The sequence below is a fragment of the Aquarana catesbeiana genome, linkage group LG09 (genome assembly GCF_042186555.1).
Source record: "Aquarana catesbeiana isolate 2022-GZ linkage group LG09, ASM4218655v1, whole genome shotgun sequence".
In the NCBI taxonomy this organism is placed as follows: Eukaryota; Metazoa; Chordata; class Amphibia; order Anura; family Ranidae; genus Aquarana; species Aquarana catesbeiana.
Genome location: NC_133332.1, coordinates 235193816 through 235211087, shown reverse-complemented (window position 1 = coordinate 235211087; position 17272 = coordinate 235193816). Strand labels below are relative to the sequence as shown.

General features: G+C 45.3%; 1 protein-coding gene across 1 annotated transcript in view; it reads left to right on the top strand.

The window, feature by feature from the left end:
• Positions 1–13912, top strand: part of LOC141108399 (ectonucleoside triphosphate diphosphohydrolase 8-like) — a 90451-nt gene extending 76539 nt beyond the window's left edge. The window contains exon 10 of the mRNA XM_073599980.1: positions 11873–13912. Coding sequence (XP_073456081.1) covers positions 11873–12088 — 216 coding nt within the window. The 3' untranslated portion in view covers positions 12089–13912. The remainder of the gene's footprint in view (positions 1–11872) is intronic.
• Positions 13913–17272: the final 3360 nt, after the last annotated feature.

Below are 17272 nucleotides of genomic sequence, written 5' to 3'. Positions count from 1 at the left end.
TCATTTCTTGAGGTGCTAAAATAGCAGAGCAGTACAAAACCCCCCCAAATGACCCCATTTTGGAAAGTAGACACCCCAAGGAAATTGCTGAGAGGCATGTTGAACCCATTGAATATTTATTTTTTTTGTCCCAAGTGATTGAATAATGACAAAAAAAAAAAAAATATTTACAAAAAGTTGTCACTAAATGATATATTGCTCACACAGGCCATGGGCCTATGTGGAATTGCACCCCAAAATACATTCAGCTGCTTCTCCTGAGTATGGGGATACCACATGTGTGGGACTTTTTGGGAGCCTAGCCACGTACGGGGCCCCGAAAACCAATCACCGCCTTCAGGATTTCTAAGGGCGTAATGTTGTGATTTCACTCCTCACTACCTATCACAGTTTTGAAGGCCATAAAATGCCAAGATGGCACAAACCCCCCCCAAATGACCCCATTTTGGAAAGTAGACACCCCAAACTATTTGCTGAGAGGCATGTTGAGTCCATGGAATATTTTATATTTTGACACAAGTTGCGGGAAAGTAACACTTTTTTTTTTTTTTTTTTTTGCACAAAGTTGTCACTAAATGATATATTGCTCAAACATGCCATGGGCATATGTGGAATTACACCCCAAAATACATTCTGCTGCTTCTCCTGAGTATGGGGATACCACATGTTTAGGACTTTTTGGGAGCCTAGCCGCGTACGGGGCCCCGAAAATCAAGCACCGCCTTCAGGATTTCTAAGGGCATAAATTTTTGATTTCACTCCTCACTTCCTATCACAGTTTTGAAGGCCATAAAATGCCAAGATGGCACAAAACCCCCCCAAATGACCCCATTTTGGAAAGTAGACACCCCAAGCTATTTGCTGAGAGGCATGTTGAGTCCATGGAATATTTTATTTTTTGACACAAGTTGCGGGAAAGTGACAATTTTTTTTTTTTTTTTGCACAAAGTTGTCACTAAATGATATATTTCTCACACAGGCCATGGGCATATGTGGAATTGCACCCCAAAATACATTTAGCTGCTTCTCCTGAGTATGGGGATACCACATGTGTGGGACTTTTTGGGAGCCTAGCCGCATACGGGGCCCCGAAAACCAAGCACTGCCTTCAGGATTTCTAAGGGCGTAAATTTTTGATTTCACTCCTCACTGCCTATCACAGTTTTGAAGGCCATAAAAAGCCCAGATGGCACAAAACCCCCCCAAATTACCCCATTTTGGAAAGTAGACACCCCAAGCTATTTGCTGAGAGGCATGTTGAGTCCATGGAATATTTTATATTTTGACACAAGTTGCGGGAAAGTGACAATTTTTTTTTTTTTTTTTTTTTTTTTTGCACAAAGTTGTCACTAAATGATATATTGCTCAAACATGCCATGGGCATATGTGGAATTACACCCCAAAATATATTCTGCTGCTTCTCCTGAGTACGGGGATACCACATGTGTGGGACTTTTTGGGAGCCTAGCCGCATACGGGGCCCCGAAAACCAAGCACCGGCTTCAGGATTTCTAAGGGCGTTAAGTTGTGATTCCACTCCTCACTACCTATCACAGTTTTGAAGGCCATAAAATGCCAAGATGGCACAAACCCCCCCCAAATGACCCCATTTTGGAAAGTAGACACCCCAAGCTATTTGCTGAGAGGCATGGTGAGTATTTTGCAGCTCTCATTTGTTTTTGAAAATGAAGAAAGACAAGAAAAATGTATTTTTTTTTTCTTTTTTCAATTTTCGAAAGTTTGTGACAAAAAGTGAGGTCTGCAAAATACTCACTATACCTCTCAGCAAATAGCTTGGGGTGTCTATTTTCCAAAATGGGGTCATTTGGGGGGGGGTTGTGCCATCTGGGCATTCCATGGCCTCCGAAACTGTGCTAGGCAGTGAAGAGTGAAATCAAAAATTTACGCCCTTAGAAAGCCTGAAGGCGGGGCTTGGTTTTCGGGGTCCCGTGCGCGGCTAGGCTCCCAAAAAGTCCCACACATGTGGTATCCCCGTACTCAGGAGAAGCAACAGAATGTATTTTGGGGTGTAATTTCACATATTCCCATGGCATGTTTGAGCAATATATCATTTAGTGACATCTTTGTGCAAAAAAAAAAGGATTTGTCTCTTTCCCGCAACTTGTGTCACAATATAAAATATTCCATGGACTCGACATGCCTCTCAGCAAATAGCTTGGGGTGTCTACTTTCCAAAATGGGGTCATTTGGGGGGGGTTTGAACTGTCCTGGCATTTTATGCACAACATTTAGAAGCTTATGTCACACATCACTCTCTCTTCTAACCACTTGAAGACAAAGCCCTTTCTGACACTTTTTGATTACATGAAAAAATAATTTTTTTTTGCAAGAAAATTACTTTGAACCCCCAAACATTATATATTTTTTTAAAGCAAATGCCCTACAGATTAAAATGGTGGGTGTTTCATATTTTTTTTTCACACAGTATTTGCGCAGCGATTTTTCAAACGCATTTTTGGGGAAAAAACACACTTTTTTAAATTTTAATGCACTAAAATACACTATATTGCCCAAATGTTTGATGAAATAAAAAAGATGATCTTAGGCCGAGTACATGGATACCAAACATGACATGCTTTAAAATTGCGCACAAACGCGCAGCGGCGACAAAATAAATACATTTTTAAAAGCCTTTACAGGTTACCACTTTAGATTTACAGAGGAGGTCTACTGCTAAAATTACTGCCCTCGTTCTGTCCTTCACGGTGATACCTCACATGCATGGTGCAATTGCTGTTTACATTTGACGCCAGACCGACGCTTGCGTTCGCCTTTGCGCGAGAGCAGGGGGGGACAGGGGTGCTTTTTTTTTTTTTTTTTTTTTTTTTTTCTTTATTATTTTTTTGCTTTTTTATCTTATTTTTAAACTGTTCCTTTCATTTTTATTTTTTTTTTTATTAATTTTATTGTTATCTCAGGGAATGTAAATATCCCCTATGATAGCAATAGGTAGTGACAGGTACTCTTTTTTTAAAAAATTGGGCTCTATTAGACCCTAGATCTTTCCTCTGCCCTCAAAGCATCTGACCACACCAAGATCGGTGTGATAAAATGCTTTCCCAATTTCCCAATGGCGCTGTTTACATTCGGCGAAATCTAAGTCATGAAATGCTCGTAGCTTCCGGTTTCTTAGGCCATAGAGATGTTTGGAGCCATTCTGGTCTCTGATCAGCTCTATGGTCAGCTGGCTGAATCACCGGCTGCATTTTCAGGTTCCCTGTTGGGACAGGAAAGCCAGAGAAAAACATGGAAGACGGTGGGGGAGGGGGGTCATTCCCTCCCACTGCTTGCAAAAGCAGTCTAGAGGCTAATTAGCCGCTAGGATTGCTTTTACATGAAAGCCGACCGCTGGCTGAAAAGAATGATACCAAGATGATACCTAAACCTGCAGGCATCATTCTGGTATAACCACTCAAAGTCCAGCAACATACCAGTACGTTGCTGGTCCTTGTTAGGCATATATTGTAAACTTTTTTTTCATGCAGCCTGAGGGCTGAACGAAAAAAAGATATTGATCGGTGGGTATGCCCACCATTAGAATACCTCCCTTCATCCACCCACTTCTAATGATGGGCATACATGCACCATTTATATATGCCGAAGCATGGGGGCATCCTCCCGCAAAAGGCAGGAGCAAATTGCTCCTCCACCCACTGCTGCCCCCACGCTTCGGCATATATGCTGAAGTATGTAACTGTGGTGGTGAAATCACCTCCGACAGCGCTGGAGTCACGGCTTTATATATCGTGGGAGCAAACGCTGTTGCTGTCAAGATAAATAAATCCGCGCTGCAACTGAATGGCGTACCTGCTAAGCAAATGATGGTTAACAATAAAACAAAGTAACATTACAGTATAACAGTAAGACTTACCATACCTGCAAAGCAAATACAAAAAAAAACATAGTAAAAAATAAAACATTTAACGCAACCTGTGCCTAAAATATATATATGCCGAAGCATGGGGGCATCCTCCCGCAAAAGGCAGGAGCAAATTGCTCCTCCACCCACTGCTGCCCCCACGCTTCGGCATATATGCTGAAGTATGTAACTGTGGTGGTGAAATCACCTCCGACAGCGCTGGAGTCACGGCTTTAGATATCGTGGGAGCAAACGCTGTTGCTGTCAAGATAAATAAATCCGCGCTGCAACTGAATGGCGTACCTGAAAACAATAAAATGGTTACCAACAAAACACAGTAAACGGTAAAGTATAAAAAATCTGAAAAGGAAACATGGTAAAACATAATAACAATAAAACATTGCAGAATAGAATAGAGTAAAAAAGAGAAGAACAATAGAGAGAGAATAGAGAGAGAGAGAACAATAAAACAACAACTATTTTTGGTTTTTTTATTTTATATTTTTTTTTTGTGTTTTTATTTTTTTTTATTTTTTTTTATTTTTTTTTTTTACACTTTTTTTTTTAGTAACTTTTAACTTTTGTAACTCGTTCCAGGTTTGGGTCTCTCAAAATGCAATGGCATCTTGGGAGACCCTGTGTTAGTGTGCCTAGTCTGTGCAGTGCTGAACCCTACGCTAATACTCAACTAATGTATGGTAGCGTTCAAAGCATTCACCCATGCAAAGACCAGGATTGCCAGGACAGGAGGGACAATGACACCGGGTGTCACGCCTAAATCCGCGCTTGCTGCAGACACGACATCTTTTTTGGGGGGCTCGTTGGGTAGGGGTACTCGGGATGGCATAAAGAAAATGCCGCTCATGCAGCCGGCTTACTGCATTTGGTTGGGGAAGGTGAGGTAGAGCACCGTCTGGAAACAGAAGGGCTCTGACGATCTCTTCCTGGAATTTAAGGAAGGATCCAGTCTGTCCTGAAGCTCTGTATAGCACATGAGCATTCAGCAAAGCCAATTGAAATAAGTATACAGACACTTTTTTGTACCAGCGTCTGGCCTTACGGGCAACTAGGTACGGCGCCAACAGCTGGTCGTTGAGGTCCACCCCTCCCATATTAAGGTTGTATTCGTGGACACAGAGGGGTTTCTCCACAACACCAGTCGCCGTAGGAATTTGGGTCGTCGTGTCTGCATGAAGGGAGGTGAGAACGAAAACATTCTTCTTATCCCTCCACTTCATAGCGAGCAAATTATTATACTTCAAGCAGGCTCTCTCCCCCAGCCTAAGACGGGAATCTACAAGCCGCTGGGGAAAGCCCCGGCGGTTAGGTCGCACGGTGCCACATGCTCCAATCTGCTGATCAAACAAGTGACTAAAAAGTGGCACGCTCGTATAATAATTGTCCACGTACAAGTGGTACCCCTTTCCGAATAAGGGTGACACCAAGTCCCACACTATCTTGCCAGCGCTTCCTATGTAGTCAGGGCAGTTTGTCGGCTCTACGTGACTATCTTTTCCCTCGTAAACCATAAATCTACATGTATAGCCTGTGGCCCTGTCACAGAGCTTATACATCTTGACCCCGTATCTGGCACGCTTGCTGGGAAGGTACTGTTTGAATGACAAGCGGCCAGAAAACTTAATCAGGGACTCATCAACGCAGACAACTTGATGGGGGGTAAACAAGTCTGCAAAACATTGGTTGAAGTGGTTTACGAGGGGCCGAATTTTGTAGAGCCGATCGTATGCAGGGTCTCCACGAGGACGACAGAGTTCATTGTCGTTGAAGTGCATGAACCGCAAAATCTGCTCGTATCGTGCCCTGGCCATGGAAGCAGAGAACAAGGGTGAATGGTAAATTGGGTCAGTGGACCAATATGACCGCAACTTACTCTTTTTATTCAACCCCATGAGGAGGGAAAGGCCCAGAAAGGTCTTAAATTCGGAGACCGTAATTGGTCTCCAATCTCTGGCAAGGGAGGACTGGGGATTAGTGGCGATGTGTTGACCAGCGTATAAATTGCTTTGGTCCACAATAGATCTATAGAGATCTTCGGTGAAAAACAGCGAATAAAAATCCAGTGGCGTAAAGTCAACTGTTTCCACCTGAATTCCGGGTTGGCCAGTGAAAGGGGGAAGTACGGGTGCTGCAGAAGTGGTGGGTTCCCAATTCGGATTGGCCAATGCAGCAGGAAGGGCACTATGGGCACGACGGGCCTGTCTTTGTCTTCTTGGTGGCAGCGGGACACTACTAGTGCTAGCCACCTCGCCAGCTTGAACTGCACTTATGGGACTCGCCACGTCACCACGTGATACTGCAGTGCTGGATGTACGACCAGGGTGTACTAGGCCGCTGGTGCTTGCCAGTTCACCAGAAGGAGTAGCGGCGCTAGTACTGCTCTGCTCCATACGAGAGCCCTGCGGTTCTTGCACTTCAAGGACAGAAGAAGATTGGGGTCTGGTACGCCTGACCTTAGCAGGGACCACAACTCTGTCGTCAGAGCTATCTGTCATGGAGCCGCTGTCCTCTACAGGTTCGTATTCTGAGCCTGAACTTGACAGATGAGTGACTTCCTCTTCACTATCTGTCATACTCAGAAACGTGTAGGCCTCTTCACTAGTGTACCTTCTATTTGCCATTTTGGGCTCTAAATTTAGGGGTACACTAGTGAGACTCACAGGCAAAAAAGCTCCTGACTGTCAGCGACTGATTCAAAACGCTACCAAAAAACTGTTAGCGATCGCAGGGATCAGGCCTGACTCTGCGAACGCTGCAGTTATGTGTGCTTAGTGTTTTGTAAGTGACAGTTATCGATCGATACTGCACTTGGGTGGGCTGGGCAGGGCTGGGCCGAGGAGCAAAATGCAGGTGCTAGCAGGTATCTGGGCTGATCCCGCTAACACTGCGTTTCAGGGAACCCTAAACTGCTGGGGAGTATAGATCTGATCGGATCAGATATCGATCCGCTCAGATACTATAGCACTAAGGGAGGTGTATGCTGCGTGCGTGGGTTTTAGCGGTACTGGCGCTAACCTGACGCTGCCTGGGGCGACGCAGACCTTATCTGATCCTAAAAACTTAACTTCTATCACCGCCGGGCAATTAGGGGGTTAAACCTTTATAGGGTAATAAACGGCGGGTGCCCTAAAACTATAATAAACTGTAATAAACTGTAATAAACTACAAAAAACAAACTAGCTAACCAGCGTCACCCGTAACACTTATACGGTGATCGCTGGTGAAAGGGTTAACTAGGGGGCAATCAGGGGGTTAAAACCTTTAGCAGGTAGTATATGGGGGTCCCTGTCGCTATAAAACACTGACAGCGAACCTATATACTTACCTCCCTAACTAGCGTCACCTGTGTCACTAATACAGCGATCAGAAAAACGATCGCTTAGCGACACTGGTGACGGGGGGTAATCAAGGGGTTAACTTTTATTAGGGGGGGTTAGGGGGGTACCCTGGACCTAAGGGGGGGTACCCTAGACCTAAAGGGGGCTAACCTAACTGCCCTAAAACTTTTAACTGACACAAACTGACACCAATGCAAAAAAAAAAAAAATGCTATTGGTGTCAGAGTGACAGGGGGTACAGGGGGGTGATCAGGGGGTGATCAGGGGGTGATGGGGGGTGACAAGTGTGCCTGGCATGTTCTACTGGATGTGTAGTGTTGTGCAGACTTACTCGATGTCTTCTCTCCTCGGCGCCGGATCAAAAAGACCGACTCGAGGAGGGATGACATCACTTCCTTTCCCTCTGTTTACATTACAGAGGGAAAGGAAGCATTCTCATTTGCCGGGAGCGATCGGGAGGGGGTGGCCAACAATGGATGGCCTCCCCCTGACCTCTCATCGCCCGGGAACAAATGGCGACTGCCTCAGGCACCGGGGGGGGGACCGATCGGACCCTCCACCCGCGGAAGGCAAATCACGTACATGTACGTGATTTTGCCTGTCCGTGCCACCTTGCCGACGTACATCGGCGTGAGGCGGTCGTCAAGTGGTTAAACAAAACACGAGTTACCGCATTTAGCCACGTTTAGCTGCGTTTAGAAGCGTTTGGCGCTTGAAATGCCTCTAAACTCAGCGTCTGAACTCATTTTTTTGCTTTCCAAAAAAGACTTCTAAACTCAACTGCCTAGAAACGACTATAAACGACCCTGTGTATATGTACTGATAAGATAACATAGAGGAGAGTTCAGGAGCAGTTGAAAAAAATGCCCAACTGCTCCTAAAGATCCGTTTAGCAGCAGCAGTGTACATGAGACCTAAAGGTTTGTTTGTTGTTGTTTTTTTCTGTTAACCTTAATGCAATCTCTGCATTAGGCCCCTTTCACACTGGGGCGGTTTGCAGGCGTTATTGCGCTAAAAATACCGCCTGCAAACCGCCCCAAAACAGCCTCCACTGTTTGTTCAGTGTGAAAGCCTGAGGGCTTTCACACTGAAGCCGCGCTATACGAGTGGTTTTAACCCTTTTTCGGCTGCCAGCGGGGGGTTAAAACCGCACCGCTAGCGGCCGAATACCGCGGTAAAACAGCGCTAAGAATAGCGCTGTTTTACCACCGACGCCCCCTACTGCCTCAGTGTGAAAGGGGCCTTAAGGTAAAAAATCTTTTACATGCAGCTTCCCCCCCCCAAATACTTACTTAAGCCTGATCTCAAACCAGCGCTGTGCCTGGGAGCAGTGTCTCTCTCCACTCTCCCAACCTCACTGGACTCTATGAGAGCAGCGGAAGCCATGGGTTCCTGCTATTGTCAATCAAATCCAGTGATAAGGAAGCGTGGAGGGGCTGATCTGCACTATGTGTGTCAGTAGATGCACACAGTGCGGCTCAGAATCGAAGCCTGCATGAGTGACACTCAGAAGGTAGGAGGAGCCAGGAATGCCAGTGGGGGACCTCCAGAAGAGGAGGATCAGGACTGTTCTGTGCAAAATCATTGCACAGAGCAAGTAAGTAGAGCATATTTATTAAAATAATAAGAGGGAAAAAAAAAAAACCTTAACAATCCCTTTGAGTTTACCTTATCTGGGAGATAGTTCCTTCATGACCCCTAGTGGCAATTATAGTACATTTCAGGGACAACACTGTTACATATTTGCCTATGGTTGATTACACATGTCCCTCAAACTTGAAGTAAAAAAAAAAATGCATTTAATTGAAAAGAAGGCAAAAACTCGTTTAAAGTTGTGTCCAATTTGCTGCAACAGAGAAAACATTATTTCCTGATCTCCTAAGGCAACTCGACAACGCCCTCGATCAACATCCTGCAATGTTTTCCCAACAGATGTTATGAGCAATTTATATTTGTGCATTTAGAAACATGCTCAGCCCTTTTTATAAAACAGTCTACCTAATCTGCTAGGTCCAATTCCTGCACAAAATTATTCCACAATTTCCCAGCTATACCAGTAAAGGGCCCTTTCCATATGCAAAGGTCCTAAACTTTTTATTCCTCCCCTCTAAGGCTCGATTCACACCTATGCATGTTGCTTTTGGGCGTTTTTGGAGGTTTTTTTTTCATGCTTGCCACGTTTTTGAGCAGCGTTTTTGCCGCGTTTTTGCCGCGATTTGCGTTTTGCGTTTTTTTTTTTTTTTTTTTTACAGTTTTTTTTTACAGTCTAAAAAAAAATTTTAAAAAAATTTAAAAAAAAAAAACGGCAAAAACGCATCAAAAACGCTGCAAAAACGGTGCACTTGCGTTTTTGATGCTTGTCCATTGAATTCTATTACATGCAAAACGCTGCATTTTGCATGAAAAAAAGTCCCTGACCCTTTCCAAAAATGCAGAGAAACAAAAAGGCATTGATGTGAACATGTTCCATAGGAACCCATGTTAAAAAATTCCCGTGCATTTCTGCAAAATGCAAAATGCATCAAAAAACGCGCTAGTGTGAATGGAGCCTAAGAGCAGCACCCTTCTCTACTGAACATCTTTCCATATGCAAAGGTCTAAACTTTTTATTCCTCCCCTCTCAGAGCACCCTTATCTACTGAACATCTTTCCATATGCAAAGGTCGAAACTTTTTTTCCTCCTGTGTCTATTTAACAATTTTCCACTTAGTTCTCTATAAAAATATTTTAAGTATTTATAAAAAGGTGATACTTGATGTGATTGTAGCCGTATTAGTGCAATTGTGACAGAGAAAATTGAGTACTGTCCGACGTGATACTTTTTTTTATTTGCACTAACATAAAATTTTTCAGGACAAGCTTTCGGGGTATGTCCTCTTCTTCAAGGTTCAGGACAAGCTTTCTGCTTGGACCTTGAAGAAGGGGACATACCCCGAAAGCTTGTCCTGAAAAATTGTGTGTTAGTGCAAATAAAAAAAGTATCAAAAAAAGGTGATCAAATGCCCTCTTTCATTGCCTCTTCCCAGCATTCTAATAAGTTCTCAGAATAAAAGTTACCATTTATGGTTTTTCTTCACAATCAGACTTTGTTACTCCACCCCAACAACCATCAACTAATCCAAGGTTGGGGGTCATTAATTAAGATGTGTGCGTTGTGGAACAAAGTGTCAAAACATGTGTCACTGCGTGCTCCCCAAAACATGGCAACTTACATTGTGGTGTGCTGTATTGCTAAAAGGGTTATGTGCATTTTCTTGGCTGCTGCGGTGTGTTGACAGCCTATTCATCAACGAATGGGCTGCAGAAACACAATGCATGGTAATTTGTGCTTTAAAACCTGTATGTTAACACAGCAAAACTGAACAGTGTAATGTTAAGCTAAGAGAATGATGGACTGTTTTCCAATTCAGACAAAAACAGATCAGGGAACCATTATGTATACCGTATATACACGAGTATAAGCCGAGTTTTTCAGCACATTTTTTTGTGCTGAAAATGCCCCCCTCGGCTTATACTCGAGTCTCCTTCCTCAGTGTGTCCATCTGCAGCCTTATGATCTCCCGGCTGTCCTGTCAAGGTTTCTGCCTGCAGGGTGGTAATGAAGGGTAATGGTCTGGGGGAGGAAGGAAGGAATTAATTATCTACGATCTCCCGGCGCTATGATATGTAGTCTAGTCAGCGGCCGTGCAGTGTACCAAAGCCCCACCTCCTCCTCCTCGTCCATGATAGGCTGAACACTGACTCCCTGCTGGTCAGTGTTCCGTCACGGACAAGGACGAGGAGGAGGGGGGGCTTTGGTACACTGCATGGCCGCCGACTAGACTACAGCTGTTCACTTTCGGCTATTTTCGGCGGCTCCGTTGTGGTTCGTACCGTGCAAGCGCTGCACCTGGGGGGGCATTATCTGCCGGGGGACCTTTTTCGGCAGGACAGGACAGAACACCGGGAGATCGTAGAGAATTAATTCCTTCCTTCCTCCCCCAGACCATTACCCTTCATTACCACACTGCAGGCAGAAACCTTGACAGGACAGCCAGGAGATTGTAAGGCTGCAGATGGACACAGGCCAGCCGGGAGATCAGGTACATGCGGCAGGGAGCTTTGGGCACAGTGACAGGTCAGCCGGGAGATCGTAAGGCTGCAGATGGATACAGGTGCACTGGGAGATCAGGTACTTGAGGCATGCATATGGGCACAGTGAGGCTGAGGCATGCAGATGGGCACAGTGAGGCTGCAAATGGGCATTGTTGACCTTCTTTTCCACTTACAGTAGCTGCTGCATTTCTCTCCCTCGGCTTATACTCTAGTCAATAAGTTTTTCCAGTTTATTTGGCAAAAGTAGGTGCCTCGGCTTATATTCGGATCAACTTATACTCAAGTATATACGATATATCAGCTGCTTCTGACATCTGAAGACATCCTGAACTTTTAGAACCGATCAATAATTTTCCCAGCACTGGGGTTGTCCCCATAGGACATAATTGTTCACAGCCCACTGGTATGAACACACATTTTTATGCTATAATTCTTCTACTTGTGTATAGGTAACTTTACAGTAAGTGTTCTGTTGCAATATGTATTTGACCTGAAACACCCCAGGTTATGCAAACACGTCTTAATTTGATGTTGTCCACAGGTCAACAATGCTGACGTCGGATGGACTCTGGGTTACATGCTGAACATGACAAATAAGATCCCATCAGAAGGCCCCAGTTTTCTGAAGGCTCACATTAACAACCTCTGGGTGGCTGCCATTTTCTTCATTGTGCTGAGCGTGGCAGCGGGACTGGTGGCTGCTCCGCTACATTGTTACTTCCGGAATGCTTGCTCAGGCCAAGAGGGGTGGAAATGAGGCCACAGTGCAGCCATGATGACGCACAGGATAACCACAACAAAAAAACTGGAAATTATTAATTTATAGTGCCTACCCTAATTGTCCCACTGGTAACTTATTTTTCTTTGTGTATTTTGATCTGTTCCATTAAGACTTTTTACTTTAAAACTCACTGGAGAAATTTCATGGGGCTGGACTGTGATCTAATGCTTATGATGAAAGGTGATCTAAGGCAATCTCCCAGCAGGGGGTACTCGGTGCTTATCTATTTGGGCACCTAATGCCTCACCCACCTTATTTACACACAATAAAAAGAGTAACTCCACTTTTGTTCAGAAAAAACATTCCCTTCTGGGTGATATACTATATGTACTGTACTTTGCAAGGATTTTATTAACAAACGTTTTTTGAAAATTCCTACCTTCTGTTGTTTTAAAGAGATAGCTGTTTGTGTCGGTGTACAGAGTGAATCTGTATGGGAGTGGTTTTATAATCATCAATTAGCTGCTGCCCCTGCAGAGCTCGAATGAGGAAATTGGCAAGGGCTGCATCTCTTTGGACGTGATTTTCCATTGATCTCGCCCAAAAATGACATTTTTTGTTGCAGGAGAGGCCAAACATTCCACTTGTATCTTAGTGCAGACTTCTGGGAAAACCAGTAAACCATTCACACAAGCAGGAAAATACATTTCTAGGGAAGTTCTGTAGACCATCTGTGTACAGAATGCCTCCAGGTGACCATACTGCATTGCATTTTACAGAAAATGACCGGGCTGCAGATTTAAAAGTAAAGGTAATTTTTAATAACATTCAATTACAATATGACTTGAGTCACAATTGTACATGATATATATATCATGTACAGCCCTCTGTGACCGTCACAAATGGCTTTAAAAAGTCTTCAGTCAACAAACTCTGTTCCCCAAAACAAAAAATACCTCATCTTAGATTTCCGGTTCTTCTAGTAGATGTGGATGACGTCACCTTGCCTCCCGGCATAATTGGGTGCTCAATCTTGTCTGAATGCACTCCAGCTCAGCTCTGCCAGGAAGCATGGTGACATCACCCACACTTCGGAAACATTTAGAGCCAGGGCTGAGGCAAGTGTTTTTATACGGAGAACCGTTTCTTGGTCAATAGCTTTTTAAAGCCATTTGTGTTGATGTGGCAGGGGTCTGGCAAAAAGCAGACCTTCTGTTTTCCATGGCCAAAACCTTTTGTTTTCAATAGAATGGAGAAGAATTTGAGCTTTTTTGTTTCCCTGTCTGTGAGGTTATGGGAAATTTCTTCAATGGGAACAGAGTAGGGAAAAACTTTTTATTGTGTCTGTGCCTCCCTGTCCTGCTGACTGCACACTTATTTCTTGTGCGGGCATCACAGGACAAGAAGTGAAGGAAAATCTCCCCAGTGGGGTCAACAGGCGGGAGGAAGGACAGTTAAAGTCCAAGCTCAGCCTTTCACAGTTGTACTGTGGTTGCATTAGGACCTGGATGACAGTGAAAACCGGAGTAGGTTTGAATTCTGATCTCTTCCATTAAAAATATGGACTGGGGATTTAATATTAGAATTTTTTTGTGTGCTATTTTTTATATTTAAGCATGACTCTTCACCACTTGCTACTATCCAAATATGGCACACAAGCTGTGAAAATTTGGGGAGCCTCTGTACCAGTCAAACTCTATGTGAATGCATTTTGATCTGTAATCATGAATACATTCATCAGGAAAACACAGTGCAATGCTTTGACCGGTTTGAAGAAAAAGTGTCAGCAGGGCTGATTGAAAGTATACTGCAGAATGTACTCTGTAGGTTCAGAGCTAAATAAACTGACTACTCAATGTGTGTGAACCTGTTTTATTGTTACTAGGGGTATTGTAGGGAATAAAGGCTTTACAACAAATCTTTTACACCAAAGTGATTCGATTTAGGGTGATGGGGTTCTCCATGTGGACATACAGTTGTGTTAAAAATATTTTCATACACGCAAATGCATTGGGAACACTGCGCAGTCTATTCCAAATCAAAAGTTGAAGAAAAATGTTTCAAATTTGTTGTTACTTTACAGAAAGTGAAGGAATATTAGGCTTTACCAAAAAAAATAGCAGTGTCTGCATTTTTCTTTACAAACTCAAACTTTTACTGTATTAACTGAAAAATGCTTGAAGATTTAGCTTTCCTGTGAATCACTGAACTAATATTTAGTTGTATAACTGCTGTTTCTGAGAACTGCTTCACATCTGTGTTGCATGGAGTCAACCAACTTCTGGCACCTGTGAACGGGTATTCCAGCCCAGGACAATTGCACTACATTCCACAATTCCTCCGCATTTCTTGGTTTTACCTCAGAAACTGCATTTTCTGAAGTCACCCCACAAGTTTTCTATTGAATTAAGTAAAGTCCAGGGATTGGGCTGGCCACTCCATAATGTTAATCTTGTTGGTCTGAACCAAGATGCTGCTCACTTACTGGTGTGTTTGGGGTCGTTGTCTTGTTGAAACGCCCATTTTAATGGCATTTCTTCTGTGGCATAAGGCAACATGACCTCTTTTGACGTCTCAGTATTTTGATGTATTCAAACTGATCCATGATCCCTGGTATGCGATAAATAGGCCCAATACCATAGTATGAGAAACATCTCCATATCTTGATGCTTGCGTCACCATGCTTCACAGTGTACTGTTGCTTGAATTCAGTGTTTGGAGGTTGTCTGACAAACTGTCTGCAGCCCCTAGACCCAAAAAGAACAATCTTGCTTTCATTAGTCCACAAAATGTTGCACCATTTCTCTATAGGCCAGCCAATCTATTCTTTGTAAACTCTGCAGCACATGTTGTTTTTTTTAACAATGGGACTTTACAGGGGCCTCTTGCCAATCGTTTGGCTTTACATAGGTGTCTTCTAGTTGTTACAGTACTTGCAGGTAACTTTAGAGCTTCTTTCATCACCCTGGAGCCAGGGCTGGACTGGGACAAAAATGTGGCCCTGGACTTCATCCAGACCGGCCCAGAGCACAACACATCAGGGTACGGTACATCAGGGCACAGCACATCAGGCCACATCAGGGTACAGGGCACAAGGCACATCAGGGCACAGGGCACAAGGCACATCAGAGTACAGAACACCAGTGCACAGCACATCAGGGTACAGCACACCAGTGCACAGCACATCAGGGTACAGCACACCAGGCCACATCAGGGTACAGGGCACAGCACATCAGGGTACAGGGCACAGCACATCAGCGTATAGGGCACATCAGGGCACAACACATCAGGGTACAGAGCCCAGCACATCAGCATATAGGGCACATCAGGGCACAACACATCAGGGTACAGAGCCCAGCACATCAGGGTACAGCACATCAGGACACAGGACATCAGGGTACAGGGCACAGGTCACAGTACATCAGGGCACAGCACATCAGGGTACAGAGCCCAGCACATCAGCATATAGGGCACATCAGGGCACAGAGCCCAGCACATCAGCGTACAGGGCACAGTACATCAGGGTACAGCACATCAGGACACAGCACATCAGGGCACAGCACATCAGGGTACAGAGCCCAGCACATCAGTGTACAGGGCACAGCACATCAGGACACAGCACATCAGGGCACATGACATTGAGGCACAGGACATCAGGGCAGAGCACATCGGGGGAAACATCAGGGCACGGGGCACTGGGCCACAAGGCACATCAGGTCATGGGGCACATCAGGGCATAGGAGATCGGGGCACAGCACATCAGGGCACATAGCACATCAGGGCACGGGGTACATCAGGGCACATTATAGCACATCAGGGCACATGGCACATTATGGGGCACATCAGGGCACATTATGGCACATCAGGGCACATGGCACATTATACGGCACATTATGGGGCACATCGGGGCACATAGCACATCAGGGCATACAGCACATCAGGACACGGAGCACGTCAGGACACATAGCACATCAAGGCACATAGCACATCAGGGCACGGGGCACATCAGGGCACATTATAGGGCACATCAGGGCATGGGGCACATCAGGGCACATTATGGCACATGGCACATTATGGGGCACATCAGGGCACATTATGGGGCACATAGCACATCAGGGCATGGGCCACGTCAGGGCACATAGCACATCAGGGCACAGGACATCAGGCCACAAGTCACATCAGGTCACGGGGCACATCAGGGCATAGGACATCGGGGCACATAACACATCAGGGCACATTATGGCACATCAGGGCACATGGCACATTATGGGGCACATCAGGGCACATAGCACATCAGGGCACATTATGGCACATCAGGGCACATGGCACATTATGGGGCACATCAGGGCACATAGCACATCAGAGTACATTATGGCACATCAGGGCACATTATGGGGCACATGGCACATCAGGGCACATTATGGAGCACATCAGGGCACATAGCACATCAGGGTACATTATGGCACATCAGGGCACATAGCACATCAGGGCACGGGGCACGTCAGGGCACGTGGCACATCAGGGCACATTATGGCACATCAGGGCACATTATGGCAAATCAGGGCACATGGCACATTATGGGGCACATTATGGGGCACATCTGGGCGCATAGCACATCAGGGCATGGGGCACGTCAGGGCACATAGCACATCAGGGCACATTATGGCACATGGCACATTATGGGGCACATCGGGGCACATAGCACATGGCACATCAGAGCACGGGGCACATCAGGCAACATGGCACATTAGGGCACATAGCACATCAGGACAGGGGGCACATGATGGGGCACATTATAGGGCACATCAGGGGGCACATCATCAGGGCACATTATAGGGCACATCATCAGGGCACATGATGGGGGAAAACAGGATCTTACTAGCCAGTATGCAGAGTAGCGCAGGAAGCGTGTGTAGTAAGTTCTCTCTCTCATGTCATGCAGCGCTGCTCGCTCCCCGGTGGCCCCTCCTCTCTTCTCGTCTATCCCAGATGATCTTACAAGCCAATGGGGATAGACGAGAAGAGAGGAGGGGCCGCCGGGGAGCGAGCAGCGCTGCATGACATGAGAGAGAGAACTTACTACACACGCTTCCTGCGCTACTCTGCATACTGGTTAATCTCGATCTACCCGTCAGACGACAGCTGTCGGCGGTTGACGGGTAGATCACCACACACCTCAGATGCGGCTGAAACTGGCCACACTGAGCCATCGGCCCACCG